Source organism: Lutjanus erythropterus, chromosome 15, assembly GCF_056507025.1.
Source record: "Lutjanus erythropterus isolate fLutEry1 chromosome 15, fLutEry1.hap2, whole genome shotgun sequence".
NCBI classification, from domain to species: Eukaryota; Metazoa; Chordata; class Actinopteri; order Lutjaniformes; family Lutjanidae; genus Lutjanus; species Lutjanus erythropterus.
The window spans coordinates 30653051-30675715 of record NC_139331.1 but is presented as its reverse complement, the minus strand read 5'-3'; the positions used below and the strand labels follow the sequence as shown (position 1 = coordinate 30675715).

Genomic DNA, 22665 nt, shown 5'->3' with positions numbered 1-22665 from the left:
CAACCCACTCTTAAAGTTGTTTTACAGGAGTTTTGACCACTAGACAGCAGAAATTGGACTACAGAAAAAAACTCTGTGACAGTCCTGAGCATAGTTACTTTATCAAATGACCAATTTCTCTGAGGAATAGTTTGGACGTGCACCTTTTTTTACTTTCTTGCATCAAGTTAGATAAGAAGATTGACAGCACTTTGTTTTCTGTACGTTGGATGGATCTACATCCAGGAGACGATTGTTTCCAGTCTTTATGCTAAGCTAATTATCTCATGGCATTAGCCTCATATATAGTGGAAAGACAGCGTTGAGTAAAGTACTGAATATCCATACTGAAGTAAAAATTCAGTTACTCCCATAAAAATAACTCAAGTAAAACTTTACTATTTGATAAACTAACTCAAATACAGGTAGAAAAGTACCTGGTTAATAAGTTACTGAAAATACAAGTTACTTTCCATTTTAATATTTTTAACATTAGCATTGGAGCATTACTTTAGATTAAGAGACAACTAGCTACAAGATAAGTTCATGTCAATAAAATCAAAGATTAATAATTAACATAGCTAATGTTAGCTAACTAGCTATGTGCAGCTTACAACTGTACTGTTTCAACGTGACTGCAGAGTTTTTAAAAGCTGAAAAGAGATTTTGTGTTTGTCATCAAGCACAGCATCATGTAACTGTTGTATTTTTTAGATTTTGGTATAAAAAAGTGTGGCCAGATGTTGCCAGGGTAGAGATTATTGCTGGAAGTTGTGTCTTGTTCTGTCATCATGGTCAAGAGTAGAGTAGAGCAAATAGTAAAAATACCTCAATAAAAAGTAGATGTACTGTTTAAAAAAGGATTATGAGGCTTGTTACTTACCCCTGTGAATGGGATTGATATTCTTAAGTGTGTTAGAGTGTTGTTGATCTTCTTTGTCTAACTCTTGCCAAGAAAGCAAATAAGTGTGTTTCCCAAATTTTCAAAGTTGTCCTTAAAAGTTTTGGCAAGCTAATGACAACCTGCAGGTTCGACAGAGACACACTAATGTCACCTAAGTCCAATTTTCAGCAGTGGTTTTTCTAAATCCTGAAATAAGTTTCGGTGTCATTGGTCGACATTTTGACACAATATCACCAGGAGGTGTGGAGCCCCAAAAGCTCAACACAGCATGAGTAGCATCAGAAAAGTTACCCTTTAGCCTGCTGCGTTTTAAATCGAGCCACCTACCAAGGACTGCAGAAATTAGACAAATTAAACCAATAATGGATTAAAAACTGACTTGGTTTGAAACAGCATTTTGCATACAAAACAGGACAGGAGCATCATCTGTGTGATTTATTGTTGCGAGACTGTGGCGTTTGAATCAATAGGAAAGGACACATGCAGTGGTGGAAAGGGAAACTCAAATTATCAGAAAAGAAGAAGTGTTAGGATTTGCTAATATGTTTTTTTTTTTCCTGCTGCCAGCTCATGAGCAGTTTTTGAATGAATTAAACCTAATTACTTTTCATGCTTAATTGCTTTAATACCTATTTTACCTTGTGACGGTTCATGAACATGTCTGTTCAGGCCAGTCACTGTTCTACTTCTTTTAAATTCTACAAGATAGTTGTGGCATAAAATTAGAAATCCTTTGATTCAGCTTTACTATTTAGTTTTTTTATATCTCCGGATAAGTTTCACAGTTAATTAGAGTCCTGTCTGGTGTTGTTTTTGATACCCAGCCCTTGATTTTGGAGGCCTGTAAGCGTCTGTGATGGTTAAATATGGACCTGCACCTCTGCTCTCCTTACTTTTATTATCTGATGAATAAAACTACTAGAGGCACATCCACAGTTATAATTGTTGGCATTTAGCTGACACTCTTAACCAGAGCCAGAGACTGTGTTTTCATCCAAGTATTTTATGCAAATTATGACATATTCAATTAGGAATGCTGAATAGAAACAGCAAGTTTCAACAGAAAAAAAAGAGAAAAATCGCTTTTATGCCTGTCTTAGTCAGAGAGGGTTTTTCATCTAGAAAGAAATTATGCAATAGTGATGGGATTTGTTGAATAAATTATGACCTAGGGATGTTTGCAGTCTAATGTTGTCTGAAAAATATCTCTGCGCCACAGCCTCACAGAAATGCCTACCCTGTAGCCCGTGTCTTTCACAGACTGTACATGCTTACAAGTCATGTTTAAGTAGGTTTTGGTTTTATCCAAACGGCCGTTAATGTTACCATGTGTGGATAAGAAATGTCGAGTCATAGTTTCAACTCTCTCCCTGCTTTGAATTATACATTACAGATATGTTTGTTCATGAATTCGTAATCGCTTTCAATGACGAAGTTTGTTTGGCAGATCACTGCTGCTCTGTTTTAAAGGTCCAGTGTGTCAGATTTTGGGGGATTTATTCACAAAATATGGCAGAAATTGAACATTTTATCTATAAGTAATGTAAGATAATGTGTGTCTTACCTTAGGGACCCATTACATGATATACATAACATATTAACTTAATCCAAATTACAATGTTTTCCTAAACCTAACAAAGCCGTTTTGGTGCCTAAATTAATCGAAACTGCTGCCTGTCCGCGATGTTAACTACGTCTTTAACGTCACTTCACTTTCATAACCTGCTTAATAGGGCTGCAACTAATGATTATTTTCGTTATTGGTTAATCTTTCAGTTATTTCCCCAATTAATCGATTAGTTGTTTGGCCCATAAAATGTCAAAAAAATGGTGAAAAATGCTGGCTCTTAAATGTACTGATTTGCTTCTTCTCTTTGTCATTTATGCCAGTAAATGAAAAGTCTTTGGGGTTTGTTGCTTGGACAAAAGAAGCAGTTTTGAGTAAATGATTAATAAGATAATGATCTTCAGAGTAATCGAATAAAAATAATCATTGGTTGCAGGTTATTGGTTTCCTCCTTCCAGTTTAGATGGGGCCTTTAACAAGTGGAAAGAACTAATACAGGTGATTTGTATATAGATGAAACATTTGCTTCTTTCAAAAAGCTTCAACAGAGAGACGGTCTGCCACAGAGTCAATTCTTTAGGTTCCTTCAAGTCAGAAGTTATGTAAGTTTGAAAATGCAGGGCCAGATAGGTTTGACAAATGCTTAAAGGAGTTGGCAGGGTCAGATCATATAATATCCCGTTTATGTGATATATTACTCGACCTAAATCGCCCAACTGCAGCCATCAGAAGAGCAGAGTGGGGGAAGGAATTTGGTACTGGGATACAAGACGACATACAGGTCGAGAGTCTAGGTTACATACATAAATGTTCAATAAACACACGTCACTGTTTAATACAGTTTAAGACTTTACACAGATTACACTATTCCAGAGAAAAGTTATATAAAATATTTCCAGAGGTCTCCTTTATGTGAAAAATGCAGTTTGGAGGAAGATAATTTTCTTCATGGTTTTGCTCTCTGTTCCAAAATACAAGCTTACTGGGTTGATATTTTCTCTTTTTTGTCTAAAGTACTCAATAGACCCAGACCCAATTTGATAATTTTGGGGAAATCCAAAGTTAAAGACACTTCAACAGGCACAACAGCGTCTCCTGACTTCAGTCCTTATTTCTGCAAACAAGTTAATCCTATTATTCTGGAAAAAGAAAGATGTTCCAAGTTTAAAGTTATGGGTCACAGAACTGATGGAAACACTTCACCTTGACAGAATCTGATTTATCATTAAGGACAAACTGACAGATTTTGAGAGGATTTGGCGACCTTTACTCTTGCATCTTGCAGATGGAACCCAGTTTTAAACGCAGTCGGGTGGTCGGGATGGGGACGGGGATTTCGGTAAGACGGGGGAGCAATGCCTTGTCCTGTAACGTTTTACCACCAGGCTTCACGACGAAAATATTTGAAACAGTTGCAGCCCTGTTTGTAGTCATAGCAGAAACCAAATCAAACGCTGGCTCTGGAGACGGCCTCTGATGGTTTTTGTGAGATTTGTAGCCACAGTAGGTTCTCCTACACACTTGGAGGTGGAGGGTGAGATGAGCGGTATTTAGTTCATCACAATCGACAACCTCATTGCTCGAGGCCTCTGAATCCTACACGCTGGTCCTTTAAGCCGTCTCTCTCTCTCTCTCTCGGTTGTGTGGGGCTCGTGTTCCCGGTTTAACGTTGTATTCATAGAAGGCCCGGTGCTCTTATCAGCTCAAAACCGAACCATCTTCGCCGCCAGCCTCCTCTCTCTTCACTTCAAGATGATCACAGCTGACATTTAATCTCTGCGCTCCACAAACAGGCTGGACTCTGTTAATGACACATGCATATGGATGAGCCTTCACTGACAATCAGCAGGGCAAATACACAAAAGTACAGCTCGGCTGGCTGGAGGCTCACCTATGATAATAACCTCTCTCACACACACACACACACACAGATACGCACACACACACATACAATGCTGCTGTATATCATAGACTGCAGGTGTGTTCTCCTTACATTACACACATACATCCTGTGAGGATGATCTATGGATGGTCCAACAGTTGTAATCAAAACCAACCCACGTGTAGGAGATGTGTGTGTGTGTGTGTGTGTGTGTGTGTCGTTATGTGTGTTCTAATCGTTGTTTATCTGTGTGTTGCAGATCACGTGTCTGTGGGTGGCCTCGGGGACAGTTTCTATGAGTACCTGCTGAAGGCCTGGCTGATGTCTGACAAGACTGATGAGGAAGGCAAGAAGATGTACTATGATGCCCTACAGGTAACACACACACACACACACACACACACACACTGCTGGCAGCACATACACATACACATCTCTTTGATAAGGGCAGAGGTGACTTTGACTCAGTTTGATTAATAGTTTGATCAATTAGCCGATCAACAGGGAAATAATGAACTATTTGAATAACTTATAAATCATTTGAGTAATTTTTCAACAGAAATATTCTCTGGTTTCAGCCTCTGATTTGCAAACATTTTCTGTTTTATGTGATAGAAAACTGAATATATTAAAGATTTGAACAGTTTTCTTTTTCTAACACACTGTATTCCAAGCAATTAATCAATTAAATGAGAAAATTACCTGTAGTTGCAACCCTAGACTTCACATTCGACCACTACTATAACTACTGTAGGTTTATTCTTTATTTGTTGTAAGAACATTAACCCCACTTACATCTTGATTTAGAAGCAAATTTTAGATTTTGCATTGAGGGAATGATCCAAATTTAATAAAGAAGTTACTTTTCTTATACTTTGAATCAGGGATATAACAATACCAAAAACCCAAGGTACAGTAATACCACAGTAAGTCCACAACACCCTGTATAATCATGTGATAAATCTGATTTTTACAACTTAAAGTGCTTCTGCTTTCTGTCTCTAATAAAAAAAGAAAAAAAGTAGCCAGCCATGACCTAAACATGTCCAAAAACTGTCATGAATTGTCTTGAATGTTATATGTGTATAACTGCAAATGCGAAAACAAATGCAGTCAAAAACTTTCAATATGGTGATATAAACTATAAAAAATGTTTAATAACTTTTCTTTCACTGTTGAATAGATTGACAGTGAATTTTAGAGGAACTTTTATTCGGGTTTTGCCTTTTTTCCTTTCCTCTGTCAGCTACCGATGTTCTGAAACAGAAATCATTATTTATCACCTCTCTAAAAGCACCATCTGTGAATAGTGTTCAGCCCAACCATCACATCATGTTACAGCACTGATCTCTGTGCTTTGTAATCTCCGATCTGTTGCACGTCTGCCACTGAGGCCTGTGGTCTGTTTCATGAGCGAACAGCCCAAAATGAAATAAAACACTGCGCTGTGTTCTGTCAATATATGAAAAGTTCAACACTACATGGATAACCGCTTGAAAACTTCGAATGCACAGTATACAGCAGTGCCCTGTAATTGGAAGTATCAGGGTTTGAACATCCCGTTTACACGTGGCGAGCTGCATGGATTTTCTCCACAGGGTTTTGCATCACTCGTTCACCCTCTGAGTACTAATAAATGGCTGTTTGATAATAGTGGACAACAAACATGAGGTCAGGTTTAGATATTGAAAAGTGGTCCTGCTGCTGTATTTATTCCTCTCTGCAGGGGGGTATTATAGGAATCCAGCCCCAAATAACCTTGAAGCTTGAAAATGTTGCTCATGAGATAATAAAAGGAATAATTTAAATAATGACCATGTTATTACCATAAATATGTTCTGAGGCAATGGGAGAATGTAACTGGTGTTTGACTTAATTGGGTTTTGTCCAACTAATGTAGATTTTTTTTATTTTAGTTAATGTGGCAATTTTGTTATTAAGAATTGTCTGTTTTTCACTGCCGTGCAAAAATATTAAAATATTTAGTGTTTCCCCTTTAATCCTTCACAGCCAGATAGTGATTTTGAGCAGATGGGAAGATGATGGCACAGACGGAGCTAAATACACTTTTGTGCAAAAAAGACGAAGACAAGGAGCAGATGAATCTAAGTGAACAGACAATACACAACTTAAGTTGTGGTGACAAGCGACGGGTCTCAGCTGGAGAAAGCCGATTCTCCGATTGTTTATCTGTTACACACTGGGGAGCAAATATATTACATGGTGACTAAATTACAGAATTAACCATGCAGGGACACTTAATATAATACACACATAATCCCTCCACATCTTTAAGGATTATACAGGAGGCGTTCTTGAGTTATTTGCCAAAAAGAGATCCTGGGAAGAGAGTGAGAGCAGCAACAGGGTGGATGTCTGAGTCAAATACTGGATTTTTGGGTTTGTAAAGTGTCCCGATCACAGCCAAACAATTATGTTTATATAAGTCTCTAAATTGTTTGTTAGGAAAATGTTGGATATTACACCTTTAAATACCTTGGTTAAAGGGTCAGTCTACACAAAGTAAATCAAAACCTGCAATGCAATCATGCAAATCAAAATGCCTCAAAATGTCACGTAGCGCTGAGCAATACGTGCAAGTTGGGGTGACGCTTTGTCTGTTTTCAGGCAGGAAAAAAACTGTCAGACTGGTCACAAACTTGCTCAAATTGTCGCTAAACAGTACGCTAAAATCTGTTTCTGAAAATATTTGAGGCAGCAAATCAGCAGTGAAGTAATCTTGATTCGTATCTGAAAGTCGGGACGGGTGACGCTCGTCAGTCAATCGTCTGTCAAACCTGCTCCGTCTTAAACAGGAGCTTGTGATTGGCCTGAAGGAATCTCTCTGAATGGATGGTCATCTGGTTCACAGGCTTCCATCTATCCATCCAGATTAGGGATGTCACTAAATCAAGTTAGAAAGTCTGAGTCCTCTTTTTGTCTGAAAAGTTTGGTGGCACCGTTTTTATACTGATTATTGTGAATTTATTATTAATCCCTGACGTTCCACCTTGAGCACATACTCATCTGTTTCCATGGATGACTCTGTTTGCTGTTTTTTCTTTTCGAGGAATGAGGTGGAGCTGTGGCTGCAGCTGCTCATGCTGCTATCTTACCAGTGTAGCTGTTATTTTTTCCACCATGTTTTCTTCTTCCTTCAGCATTTAACAGCAGACTACAGCCTCTGTACATGTAAATGCTGTGTCCGTCAGGTCAGGAACTTTACATTTTCAAAACTTTGGCATTGAGTTGGTACTGAAGTATTATTTTGTGTGACATCTCTAATCCAGATCCATCATTTCTTTCAAGCAATCATGGCACGATTACCTGTAATAATCCACAGACTTTTGAGTTTACTTGAGTTTGTGCATCATTTGTTTATAAGAAGGAGGCCGCGCAGAAGGAAGCAGTATTATCTTTATGGATGAAACACTCAACAGTTTGTTCTGTCAAAAGTGCACACATCCTGTCCTCTGGGCATCAGAGCATTTAATCGTTAGGAGATATAAACAGACGCCAGATATGCAGCCAAACATTATAATTGCCAAACTGATAACAGCAAGAAATATGTAACTTGTCATTTCTGGGGGGAAAAAAATGTTGTGCTCAGCTTTAAAAATGTTATTTTTGTTGCTTTTAGCCCCACAAACCAGTTTCTGTTAAGCTTTGTTGCACTGGGGTCTCAAAACTCACTGTGTGTGGAGTAAATGGTAGTCAGGCGAGGTGATTTCATTTATAAATAATCTATCATACACAGAGGCAGGCTCAAGGTGCCGTACAGATAAGTTAAAACAACACAATACAAAGTTGGAACAACTCAATTAAAAGTTAAAACAACATTCAAGGTAAAACATTACAAATTTAACAGCCCATAATAAATGAAAATTCTGTATAGAAATAAAATTAAAACAAGATAAAGGAATGAAAAGTTAATAAAAAATATCTTTAAAAAATGTTATAAGTGCTTGAGAATAATAAGGTTTTCAGTCTGAATTTAAAAAGCTGCAAGAGTTGATGACTAAAAATCACTTCTCCTTGTTTAGATTTTAAGCAATAATCCTTTAAACAACAGTCTTTAAAATGGGAAAATATGATATGTGTTTAAAAAAAGAAGAAAAACATTGAAATAACGTTCAAAGGCAATCTGTGTTTAAAGTCTGCTCTCTCAGATGTACCTGAGAAGAGTTTTCTTTCTCTCATGTCTGCATCACATCGAGGATCCAAACTAAAAAATGATCACTCCGTCTTTCAGGCGATAGAAACCAACCTGATGAGGAAGTCGAGCGGCGGGCTGACCTACATAGCGGAGTGGAAGGGGGGTCTTCTGGAGCATAAGATGGGTCACCTGACGTGTTTCGCGGGTGGCATGATCGCTCTGGGTGCTGACGGGGCGCCCAGCGACAAGACGGGCCACCAGATGGAGCAGGCCGCCGAGATCGCGAGGACCTGTCACGAGTCTTACGCCAGAACCGGTAAATACTCTCTAATAAATGAAGAGGTGCTAACTAGAACCATAAAGCATTCTGCAGCTTGTCCCCATAGGAGAACCATTCTTGGTTCCTGGTGGAACTTTTTAGAAAGGTTCGACTTGGAACCCTCTCAGAAAGTTCAGCCTTGAACCCAATAAAAAGGATTATACCTAGAACCATCTGTGAAAGGGTTCACAGAGACCCCTACAAGAGGTTCTCAAAGAGAACCCTTCTATGGTTCAATGGTTCCACCCAAAACCCTCTCTGGAAGGTCTATCCAGAACCTTTCCACCCTCTAAATGTGCTAACAAGAATCCACCCAGTTTCTTTTTATAGTCCAAGGATTTTATCTAGAACCCACCAAGGGGGGTTCTGCTGACAATATTTTTATATACCAAGGGTTTTATTTAGAACCTGTCCAGAGGGTTCTACAGAGAATAAATTTATATTATGGTAAAAAAAGAAGCCTTGATGAAGGACTTCTTCAAGGAAGGCACTCTTAAGAGATTTTTGCTCAAGAAAGGTTCTTTGGATGAAAAGAGTTTGATGAAGAACCTTTGATGAAACTTCAGGGTTCCTCAGAAGCAAAGGGTTTGGTGAAGAACCCTTCTGGAACCCTTGTATCTAAGAGTGAATGCACATGAAGACAGTAAACACAGAACTATTCATGTTTGATCATGTTTTCTTCAGTTTGTTCTATTTTCAGTCAAGAAAAACTTTTTTATCATTTCTGTCAAAATAAATCATAAATATTTATTTTAAGAACAGTTTTATTCTTATTTAAATGAGACTTATTTTAATGGACAGATTTACAGCTGCTGCATGAAATAAAAAACACAAACCAAACGTGTTTCTAAACAGTGATCTGTTCAGTATTCCTCATTTCAAGAAGTTGCTATTGTATATTCATTTATCCGGTTATATATATTCTGGTGACGGCAGCGTCTCCTCCTCTAAAGCAGTTTTTCAATGAAGTCGATGCACTTTCATCCTTTTAAGCTTTAACACCAAATTAACATTTATTTAGAGAAAAAATTGAAAGTGGCCTCATTTAAGAGTCTTATTTTAATCAGTTTTTATTTTTAGTCCTCAATCAAAGTTTTGTATTTATCTCCCTCATTTTAATCCGTTCCCTCGTCACATTATGAGTCACCATGTTTTAAAGAGAGTTAAAAAGAAATAGAATCAGTTACACTTCATTGTTCTTTAAGGCTGTCTTATGTTTTGTTTCCATACACTGTAATAAATCAATAATTACTGTATACTGCTGATTATCTACAACGTTGTTTACATTTTCTCTCCTCCAAAGCTTTGAAGCTGGGTCCCGAGGCGTTCCGTTTCGATGGCGGGGTCGAGGCCATCGCCACCCGCCAGAACGAGAAATACTTCATCCTCCGTCCCGAGGTCATAGAGACCTACATGTACATGTGGAGGTTCACCCACGACCCCAAATACAGGGAGTGGGGCTGGGAGGCTATTCAGGTAAAACATCCGTTAATTGAAAAGAAAATTACTTTTTCATTTCATTTCACTGAGTAAGAGATGGGCAATTTGGACAGAAAGGTTCTCATTTGTGGTTTTACTTCACAAACAAGGTAATGAGGTAATAAAGGAAATAAGGGTGGCATCGAATTATTTAGCAATTTTTCCCATATTCTAAAAAACAAGAAAAATCAGGAAGGTCAGTTTTTTAAAATGATGTTTTGTGATATTTTAAGTACACAAAGAGTTTGATTGATGTTGCCTGTCGCTGATTTCTCTCTTCCTGTTGTGCGTCTCGATCGCCGTCCCTCATTCAGGCCTTGGAGCAGCATTGTAAAGTTGAAGGCGGCTACAGCGGCGTCAGAGACGTCTACGCTTCGACTCCCAACCACGACGATGTACAACAGAGCTTCTACTTGGCCGAGACACTCAAGTAAGACACACAAACTGAACGTCTCTATGCGCACACCCTTCACTTCTGTATGATTCTTATGATTGTGCTGTCATCGCGCTTTATAGGGACAAGGCCCCATGCATCACCAGACTGACAATCACACACACACACACACACACACACACAAAAAAAACAAAGTACGATGTTGTCATTCATTCAGAATAAGCTCCAGAGATTGGCTGAGGTCACTGGCAAGGTTTCACTACACACTCTCACAAACACACACACACACACACATATTCTCACACTGAGGAATCTATGAGACTTTTGCAGCTTTATGTTTCAGTATTTCAGTCATAATTAAATGCTAATTCATGACAGGTATGATATTAAGCTGAGAAATGAGACAAAGGTTGGTAATGGAATGAAAAATAAAAAATATTTTGGTGCCCTTCATCACATGAACAACAAGTTTGACCAGGATTGGTTGTCTGAGGTAGACACTGTAGTTCTGTCGAACGACAACTTAAAGGCAAAATACGTAACATTTTCCTAAAAAATTATGTATAGACTCATATGAACTTAATTCCTTTCGGCCATCACTTATGACCCAGTATAAGTGTGATGGTGATTGTACCTGCGGAGATCCTGCCCCCTACCTGCATTTCCTTATGTTCTCAGTATTTTGCTGTGCTCAGGACACTTTACCAACACAAAACGTTGGTATTTGACATCCTGGCATCTTTCTTGTGCGTTTCTGAACGGCTCAGACAAATCCTATTGATTCTACCATTAAGAGCGGTGTATTAATCATAATGTCTTTGGTCAAAATCAATATTTTTGAAGATTAACTCTTCACTCCCAGCCTGGCATCAGGATCCTTGTTTGTTTTGTTTTGTTTTGTTTTTGAGAAGTTTTCTCTGCCTTTTTGTCTCATCTGAACAGAAGCCCTGAGAGGCAGTGAACAAAAACAAATTGTGTTGATCCATTTTCTAAATCTGATCTAAATTCATTTCTCTGCTGTAGGAAAAAAAGGTTTTGCCTTCTGTTTGGAATGCAATTATAATTCACCAGTAAGAAAACAAGTGCATTTCGTCCTACTGAGAGCATGGAGCAGTGGTGCACTTTAGCCTCTTGTGGCCAAAATTAAAAAAAACAAAAACTTGTATCATAAAATATTCTTATCTGCTTTCACAGATGAATAAAATCTTAGATGGGTTAATCACCAGATGTTTTTTACCCCACTTGACTCAAAGGCCTCTGAACATCTGTGCTTTATTTGTGAATATTAAGTCATTTTACCTCTTCAGGCCTCTAAAGATTATCGTAGACACGCGCAACTTCACATCAAGGGTTAGAGGCAGACACGGTTTCTGTGTTTAAGTATAATTGGGTCATTTGTATGTCATTGTCAGATAGTAGAGATGTGAGATCTGACAGGAAATTAAAAAGCAGTCGGGGATGATATTTAACAGAGATCTCTGGTCCGACTCAAACAGGGGAAGTTGCAATCACATGGTGCTTTAACCACTAGATCACCAGGATGCCCCAAAACCGGATCATTTTAAGTGGTCAGAAACGAAAAGCGCTGCTCAAGACGAAGGGTGAACATAATTAAAGTGCAGGTTGATTAAAGGTGACCTGTGTTTTTCAAAACTAGTGGCGTTTCAGAGTAATATATTTATTATTGCAGTGGGTCAGGTGACATCACTTACATAATAAGCACAGGAGTGATGAAATAAATGTTAGTGTCAACTGTAGAGGGAAGTAAAGCCACTAGACAAAAAAACCAAAAAAAAAAACCCTCACACCCACTAAGATGTAGGTTTTCAGCATTCATTCCTGTGTGAAATGACTCTGCAGTAGTCATGGGTATTTATCAGCTCTAGCAGGCAATGATGGAAACATGACACCCGGGCAGATACGCTGGTTTCCGTCCCTCTTCCAGCGTGATGCCATGAAAGCTTGTTGCCTCAGTCGGTAATTTGTGTGACTGTTTGTCATCACCAGCCACAAATACCATCTGTCTCCATTAAAGCAGCACATTGTTGCAAATTAGTCAGCTTTGAGTTTTAAAAGAGAGATTGAAGTAAAAGAATAACATGTACATACTAATTTTGGTGTTAAAACGTATTTATTTATTTACATAACGTATAAATACATCAGAATAGTAGAAGAAGGCCAGTGTTAACAGTGCAGGCTTCAAAGCATATAAAACACATGAATTGTGTTATTAGGATGAACATTTGATGATTAAAAAAACTGTGATAGTTTATAATGAAAAAGAGGTGCTGTTAAACTGACTAAGTCTTTTTTTTTTTAACAGATTTTATTTCAGTTTTTGTGTAAAATCCACCCACACTGTACTGGAATGATTTCTCGTGTGAGTAATATGAAAATAATTAGAAACAAATGTAGTGGAAGGAAACCACTCTGATCGCAGAACTTATTTTCAGTAACAGAGCACCGTTCAACAAGCCCCTACACAGGGTCTATTAATATACTTACAGGTCGCTCTAACTCTACGACTTCTTATAAGAATTTCCTGTAAACCAGTTAAAGGCCTGAACATTAGATCTTTAATAGCAGAGCAGGACAGAAACTGTGAAAAACACCACATGTCCCGACACTCCACGGGCAGCTACGACTTCTCACTTCCCAGTAATAGTCGGCTGATATTTTTACTTAACCGCCCTTGTGTGAGGTTGTATGTGTTAATGTGTGTGAGGGTGTGAGTGCGTAGCCACAAATGGCTCTTTAAATGCGTTGTCAGCCACACAGTGTGATGTCTGGTGGCTAATAGGGCTTTCCCTCTCAGATGGCTCTCCGACTGTGGAAGGAAGACAGTCTGTTTAAACCATGATGAGAGATCCCAGTTAAATGAGGGCAAACGTGTGTGTACATGTACTTTATATGTGTGTGTGTGTGTGTGTGTGTGTGTGTGTGTGTGTGTGTGTGTGTGTGTGTGTTTGTGTTTGTGGGGTTTTCATGTGTCCGCCTATGCTTAGGAGAAATATATGCAGAAAACTGTTTTTACGCATTGAACATTAATGCACACATAATACTGAAATTTTAACATCAACAACTTCACATTTGCAATTTTTAGTGTAAGTATTCATGTATTGACTCATTTTAAAATGTGATTAGGACCAAAACAATTATTTCTATTATCAATTAATCTGTTGGTTATTTTCTTGACCAATTAATCAAACTTTTGATCCCAAGAGAAAAATAGTGAAATCTGTCCATCTAAGTTTGGTTGCTTCTGTTTGTTTTGTCAGTCCAAAGCCCAAAGTTTATTATTATAGAAATCTAAGAAAACCCACAAATATTAATGTTTGGAACCACGTTAGAATCTGTAACTACTAACTAGTTTAAATTTTGGGCATTGCCCTTTAAAAATCAATTATCAAGATAGATGCATATTAATATGCTTATGATTAATGGTTTAATTGGCTGATTGCTCTAAATGTAATCAGTTTGGAAGTAAGGAGGACAAAATAAAATTAATTTAAAATGTCTAATTGTTTTTATTATTATTTAAGTCATTGTTTTAGTTATTATGATATTATTATTACCATGATTTATAAAAAGATGACAATGTTTATTTGAGGTAAAAAAAAAAAAAAGATCGATGATCTGAACTGCATCTGTTCTTCATAGCAACAGTTTGTTATACAGAAATAACAGATATTAGATGCTGTAATTAACCAATGCATTTATGATAAGACAGTCTTTAAAACACACAATACACACAATATTGATGTAATATCGATATATTGCTCAACAATGTGTCTTCTCTAGAATTTGTTGTTTATTTTATTTTAATGTATTTGTAAGGGTCCGTGTACAGTATTAAACCTAAATGTTGCATTTGATGCGTTGTGCCAGTGAGCATAAGCCTAAATTTCATCTGCAGTCCCCAATCAATTGATATGTCTAATTGATTTATTTGTGCTTGGACAACAACAGCTGTTTGGGGAGCGAACCATAATTGGTGCACTAACCTGCAGCACCCTGTTGTTCCCACCTCTGACCTCTTTTGACACAAGCTGGCCTGCATGTCAGAAGTGGTGTTTAATTGCATGTTAATATGGAGATTATTAATCTCGTTAAAGAGGCTCTTATATTCAATCCACAGTGGACCAAACAAAGCCTCCGTTCTCGTCTTTCTGTTTTTTACTTCCATGGAAATCTTTATAGCCTCATTCCCCCATTCACGTCCACCTCTCCTCTCCTCTTCTTCTTCTATCGTTTTTTTTTTTTTTTTTTCCCTACGCCAGACAGCTGTTGACAGGAAGTCAAGGTTAGCCTAACAGAGCCTGATGGGGGCGAGGTGCCATCCAATCCAGCTTTTTTATAGGCAGTAAATTTTAACAAGCGTCACCTCTACTCCTGATTACACCACACACACACACACACACACACACACACACACACACACACATACACATACACACACACACACTCTCACACACAAACACCCTCATAGTAAGATGTCTGGATTCTTTCTGCAGGTCAACCAGGTTGTGACTAACAGAAAAGTGTTTATTTTCTTTTTGTCAGTGTCAAAAAATCCTATTTATCCGACATGAAAGAGTCAAAAAGAGATATGAATATTTTTATAGGTGTGATAAAACATTTCCAGGAGAGGCAGTACAAAAATAAAATGTATCATTAGTCTCCCACAGACAACTAGAGGAAAATATGAGTGTAATTGACCACCAGCCTGGACAGCAACACAATAATTACCTCATCAGTCAAGCCGCATCATATCCCTGATATCAGAGACGGACCCCAGTGGACACAGAAAATATCAATCCCATTTAGCAGCAAACCCATAAGTCTAATCCTCCTAATGTTACTTGGGGATCTTGGCATCGTGCGGAGCCACTTCCAGTATTCATCTTCCCGCTGCTGCCAAGGACACGGCCATACTTCACACCGCCGCCTGCCTTCAATCACTCACTGCTTTCTAGTGGTTTGTTGGCAGGCAGAGGAGGACGGGGACTTGTTGGAGGAGGTGGAGGGCTTCGTGGACAACCAGCTCCTCTGCTGATTCATTAGTTTGAGTCAGCTGACACTTTTTTTTTTTTTAGATCGTCCCTTTTCTTCTGTTGCGTGTGCTGAAGTTCTCCTCCTCTTTCTCACTCTTGAAGTCAAAGTCGAGTCAGATTTTATTTCTATAGCCCAAAGTCACAAATCACAATGTGCCTCAGGGAGATTTACAATCTGTGCGCCGTGCAATACCCTCTAAAAAACTCTAACCTAAACCTAAAAAAACTCTGCAAAGGGATGGTTCTGATAGTTCAAAAGACAGTGTAACTTAATTGTTTTTTTGTAAACTCATTCTGAATTTGATGCCTGCAGCACGTTCCAAAACAGTTGTGACAGGAACGTGTTTATCACTGTGATACATCACCTTTTCTTTCAACAGCACTCAGTAAACATTTGGGAACTGAGGACACTAACTGTTGACGTTTTGAAAGTAAAATTATTTACCATTCTTGTCTGATATATGACTTCATAATGCACCTCACATATTGATTAGGAGACAGGTCTGGACTGCAGGTGGGCCAGTGAACTCTTTTACTGACAAGCCACACTGTTGTAACCTGCAGAATGTGGCTTTGTCTTACTGAATCAATCAGGGACGTCCCTGAAAAAGACGTTGTCTGGATGGAAGCATGTGTTGCTCCAAAACCTTTATGTACCTTTTAGAATAACGGGGCCTTCTGGATGGTCTTAAAGTTTGTTTGTTTGTGTTACTGTGTGACTTCAGTTGATCCAAACTAACCTGTCACCAGCAGCCCGTGTCCTGCGAGTTAAAATAACTGATTTTGCCAGTAGAGTCTGGTTGAGCGAGAGAAAGCACTATTTGGCTCATATAACGTCAGTTTCTGTCAGAAAAGGCTGTCTGCTGGGAAGGTAAAGTGGTGAAAATAATCTTAATACAGCGTATTTGATGTAAACTTAATTAAGAGGGAAAAAATGGAAGAAACCTCAGGCCACAGAGGAGGGATCTCTTTCCCAGAATGGACAGATGTGCAATAGACGTTGCGTATACAGAATAGACCATCAAAATCACATCATATGCTAACTTTGAAAACAAAAATTCTGGTAAATGTAGATTATAAAATGTATGTGAAGACTGTGGATGCAGGAGGACATTGAAGAACATCAGGTGTCACTAGTGGGATCGCAGTGGTATGAAGTCTTTACCGTGGAGACCTGGAAGAGGACAGGCCACAAAAAGAAGGAACGACAACGGAGAGCTAGACAGAGGGGGGGAGAGAAAGTCGCACAGTTTTGAGGCATGTGGGAACAGACACAAAAACAGAGGGTTCAAGAAAAGTTTAGTGTCTTATTCTTGTTGGTAGGACAAAAATGGACTGTAAGAACTGGGGTTTAAAGATGAATTTAGACTAAAACTGGTCCACCGAAAGAATAATGATGGACTAATCAAAGAATACTCATTAATTGAACGATGAAGCAACCAATTAAGTTTTTAAGTTTGGATTTATGGACCTCAAAGGAGTCATCTCTGATGTCAGCAGGGAGGTAAATTCTCCTTAAAGAACTCATTTGCTTTCTTTTATTGATCTCTGTTTTTCTGACTCTTTGTGATGAAATCTGGAGTGATTATACTCGACCAACAACTGTCCTAAAAATCACTTTATTTATTTACTTTCTCTATCACCACCCCCTTGTTTTATAATGTTATTTTGGTGTTGCTTCATAAAATCTGATGACACTGAACCGCAGAATTTCATCACTCCAAGTTTCATAAACTGGCCTGAGCCGCGCCCATCCTTCCCTCTCAGTTCCACATCTGTTTCATTATTTTGGCAGGACTGCTGATAGATATTGCAAAAGCTGAACGCAACTGCAAATAATATCCAAAACACTGAACAGCAAACAGTGTAGTTCCCAAAACAAGTCATCTTTATAGAGAAATGAAGACAGGAACAAAAGCCTTTTTTTTTTATTTTAATACTGATAAACTGTCTGCACTGCATGAAAACCTATAATCAGGTGAAACGTACAGCAGATTTGCAATTGTGACATAATTATATATAATGATATTCAGCAATTCAGCCTCTATTTGACCACTTACAGCCTTTCCCCAGACTTTCATCTGTCTCATTTTCATCGGTGAATGTAGTTTGGTCCGCTGTCAACTAGCTCTAGTAACATTAAACTAGACTTTATTTGGGTGGAACCCCGAGTAACATCATTTTATACACAATACAGAGACTTATTTCTCCTTACTTTATGAAATATTTTGTTACATTTGTCAGAAAAATGTCATTTGCTGATGGTTTTCCACTTCCTAAAAGCTTTTCTTGTGGCCACAGAGCCATATTTTAATGATGCTTGTGCAACAGCCAGAGCAGATCGTTTGGTTGTGGGCCTGTCCAAGTGCACCAGCTGTTTGGGTTCATATCCTGTTGGTGTTGCAGCATTATGTGCAAAAGTGCTGAGTGAAATGGAAAAGTGGATATTTATTTATCGCCACACAGAGGGTGTCGCACAGCGGTGATATCACCACATACAGGGTGTGGTGATAAATAAATATACTCTGAGCCAGACACACTAAAGGTCTCATAGCTCTGAAACAGCAGAGCGTGACAACAGTGACTCAACAAATGGGAAAATCCAAGAATCTATATGGGAAAACTTTTCGATGCAGATTTAAATGAATATTCTGATCAGAGAGTGTTAAATTAAAACAGGAATATATTTATATGTTTAAAGGGGAACTCCACTGACTATTGTTAGTCTGAAAAAATGTTTTATAAATGTTTTATAAAGGAGTTGTGCAAAAGTTTGAAAATGAAAACATCATGGGGGTGTGGAGTTGGAGAGAAGTGAGCTCACCAGGCCTCTGTTCCTCATCTCTACTTGAGGATAGTGGCTCGAGGCTACATTAGCTGCTACCTGCACAACACACCTGAATCTACAGCAGAACTGTTGATGGTTGAGTTTCATCGTGGCCCGTGTTGGCGCCAGGTTTCTGACAAGGAAGAAGAATGTTTTGGACAAAAAAAAAAAAAAATCCGTGGTTCTGCTACATCACTAGAAAATGAAAATGAAAAGAATTTCAACCAAAATGCCAACAACTGGCCACGCACTGCTTTCTTTCATTTAAAATCACACCTGTATGCCGTGCTTGCTGGGTCGGATACCACACAGACAGGCACAGTCAAAGTTAAGGTCATGAAAATACCAACCTGTCGGAGCGCTGCCTCTGCTGCGTGTTGTGCCAACATGAAAATAGAGCCCTTGATCACAATATCTCTGCTTATATTTTTTATTTTTTTCAGTTCATTTTTAAACAAAGCTGTGAATGCAGCTGATGCGCCACCACTCCAAGAGTTGAAGGAGAAATCTGTAATATATTTACTGTAATAAATCATAAAATGACCCACCTCTTGTGTGCTAGAATAAGATTAATTAGAGTTCAAATTAATGTTGTATATTCACTGAATGAGTAAGTGTAAAAGTTGTAAAAGAAATCATCAATAATCTTGCAGAGGGCAGAGATGTTTCCTGTGTAACGGTTAAATTGAGCTGTATATTAATGGAGTCCAGCGGGCAGAGAGACCGTTCAGAGTGTGTATTAGTGTGTGTATTTTCAGAGCAGTGGGCTTTTGTTTTCAGAATAATGAACGTAACTTTACATTGACAAACAACTGACAGTTATAAACAGCTGATCAACTTAGAGTGGAGGACTTGTCGTTGCTCGTTATTGTCAATTTCCGATGTTGCATGTGTCCTGTGCTCCTGCAGTCCACTTGCAGCCTGCAGAGCTTTCCCTGATTCTGGGGAGGAGAGGGCAGGGGGAAACAACTCACGTCGACCATAGATCATATATTAAATGTGATTTCAACTTATTTAATATTCCATCTATGGCTCCAACTCACTGTTTGGGCTGCTGTACCAGTTTTTTCTCACGCAATCGCTCCTATAAATAAATTCTTCCCCTCTGCGTCTCTTTCAGGTATCTCTACCTGCTCTTCTCCGACGACGACCACCTACCGTTCGACCACTGGGTCTTCAACACCGAGGCTCACCCTCTGCCCGTCATCAAGAAGGACAAAACAGACAGACCCAACGAGGTGGAGTAGTGGACCCTCCTGCGCTGACACCCCAAAAAAACAAGTGCGAGAACCTCTGATCCTGTATACCTGAGCCTCCAGCTGTCTGTCTGAAAACAGTTTAGCCATTTGGAGTCACCAATGGTTACAGATGCCTCTTGACCGGATTTTTATTTTTAATGGGATCAAAATAGAGTTCAAGCCTGTCGGCGCCGAATTCTCGCTGTAGAATCCAGTTTTTTTGTTTTTTTTTGCGTTTGCTTTGTTCAGCTCCAGACACCGGTCTGAACCAACATATTTACTGCCGTAATAACTCAAAAGAATGCAGCGATATCGTCAGAGAGGTTGTAAGTTTTTCATATTCTTGCGTTATAAATTACTCTCTGAAGATGTCATTACATTACGAGGCAGTTTATTTCACTACCAGGTTTTTTTTTTAACTCATTCAGAGGGACAGTCTGACCAGATCTCACATCATTCGTCGGTGATTTTCTTGTTCGTAGCTACAGCTCCGCCTGTTAGTCTGTTTTTGTGAAGGAGAACGCTGACAGACCTGAACCAGTCGTCTCCATAATGTGGATATTTTTGGACCTGAGCTTTGGGCAGAAAAACTCTCTTCTGAGGATTACAAGGCTGACATGGTGAGCTTAAAGGACGCTCACTTTGTTTACTTCACATGCGTCGTCTTTTCCTTCTGCTGCAATGCTTCGACATCTGAATAGAAAATCGGTTTCCCTGTGCCGACGCTGGCGCCACCACGACTCAGCCTCTGCATCGTCCTCAGAAAAACTTTTCTAAGAACATGTGGTTGTCTCTGTGGGAGTAAAAGAAAGACGCAGCACAACCCCAGCCTCTTTTTATAACCCCACGAAACTTTTCGACCTCTGCTTCCCCCTCCAACACCTGACTGCTTCTTCCTCCCTCTGAGTTTGGTGTAACACAGGACGAGCAGCCACACCAGCTCTCTACCTGCCAGTAATCTCACTTTCCCCCCACGACGTTTACACAAAGCTGTCCCTCCTCTTCTTCCTCCTCCTCTTCTTCTTCTTCTGCTTATCCTCAGTTCATCTTTATCCTCTCTGGCTTTTTGGGTTCTTGTTTGGATTTATTTGTGATTCTCACACTTGCACCGATATTTCTGGGGTTTGACCGATACGTGTTTGGGGTTTGCCTCACAGAAATTACACGTTTGCAGTTTTATTTGTCACTACCCAGAAAAAAAACTCATTGTCAGTGATTACAGGGTTTGCAAAGTAAATGATTATTATTGTCTGACTAAAAAAAAAAAGATAAATCTTACCTCAAGGTCCACTTTTGTAGAGCTGTTGACCACATTTTGTGGTTTTATTCAGCAGCAAGAGTTTGCTCAGCTGTAATGGAGCATGGAGAGGAATAAGCCTGTGAGATGCTGTTGAATGCAAAGCAAATAGAAGGACCTTGAGGAAATGTCCTAAGTTGACGCCAAATATTGTTCGATTACAGTCTTTAAATTAAGATATTGAATTTAATTTCTTTCTTCCACCTTCTTTAAATGTTAATATCCTTAAGGGGATAGTTCTGGTTACTTGAAGTGGGGTTGTATGAGGTAATTATTGACAGTCAGAGTATTAACAGTGTAGGAAGCTAAGCAATGTACTGCTGTGGACAGGTTTAATAGCAAAACATAATTTCGCTATCTGTAAAAACAAGTCCATTTTAAAAAAATCTATGTATCAGTTTATATGTGAATATTTTCATCGCTTTATCTTGCCATCAGACAGCCTTTTCCAACAAGAAACTGCTGTTACGTAAGCCAAATATTGCTGTTTCCAAACCACCCGAACTTCATTAGCAAAAACAGTAATTTTACCCCACAGAACACAGGAGTTGCTGGTCCACCGTTGCCTCAATCGGTTAGTTAGTTTGTGTCATTGTGTGACCTCGGCATTTCAGAAAGTATGTTCAGCTTCACAGAAGTCAGACTAAAACAAACAAACCAACCAACTGAGGCAGCAGTAGACCAGATGCTCCTGTTTTCTGAGAGGCAAAATTACTGATTTTCTCTGTGGAGTTTGGTTAAGTGAGAGAGATGGTGGTTGGACTTCTACCTCATACAATCCCACTTCAAAAAATCCAAACCAGCCCTTTGAAATTAAGAAATTCTGTCTTTGTTCCTTCTTTCGCCTTCTGCAGATGTGAATATCCTTAATTTTGACCTTATTTTTTTAGACCGTTTTAGATCCACTAATGATTGATCATGTTCATCAGTCAAACCCGCGTATCGGTCAAACCCTCTCTTGCGTTGTTGAATCGCTTCTTCTCGTCTTCGTCCTCCTGTTGCAGCGTAGGGCCGGCTGTAGGATCTTCTCTCCTCTATGAGGAGACGCAGACACTCGACTTTGCTGTAATATTTCACCTTCACACACATACACACATACACGCACACACACACACAGCAACACCCACACACACACAAGAAGCCATACTGATTCTATACAGCTTTACCATTCTGTCGTCAAGACTTTTGTTCCCTTCATCCTCCACACATCGAGGGGTGGGGGGGGCGTGCGTGACTGTACTGACACAAAGTGTGATGCTGTTATCGTTGTTGTAGATTATGTTCAGAGAGAGCTCAGCTCATTCAGTTGGATTTTATGGTGAAGATTTCTCCTGACGCCACACAGAACTGTAGCCAGATAGAATCCAGTTTAGTCTTCAATCTAGTGCCTTCACTGTTGAAAAGGAGGAGTCGGAGGGAAAAGCAGCTCACACAAACACAAAAGAGTCGAGTTTTAAATAGTCTCAGAGCTTTAAGTGAAGTTCCAACGTCTCAGATGAGAATTAAACCAAAATTAGACACTGATTAAAGGATAATTCCTGCTTTTTAATTAAATATTCAATGTAATTT

At 39.0% G+C, this 22665-nt stretch overlaps 1 protein-coding gene across 1 annotated transcript in view; it reads left to right on the top strand.

Moving 5' to 3' along the window:
• man1a1 (mannosidase, alpha, class 1A, member 1) overlaps window positions 1-22002 on the top strand; it is a 187076-nt gene extending 165074 nt beyond the window's left edge. The window contains exons 8-12 of the mRNA XM_084737405.1: window positions 4592-4707; window positions 8585-8804; window positions 10111-10283; window positions 10601-10716; window positions 19682-22002. Coding sequence (XP_084593531.1) covers window positions 4592-4707; window positions 8585-8804; window positions 10111-10283; window positions 10601-10716; window positions 19682-19808 — 752 coding nt within the window. The 3' untranslated portion in view covers window positions 19809-22002. The remainder of the gene's footprint in view (window positions 1-4591; window positions 4708-8584; window positions 8805-10110; window positions 10284-10600; window positions 10717-19681) is intronic.
• Window positions 22003-22665: the final 663 nt, after the last annotated feature.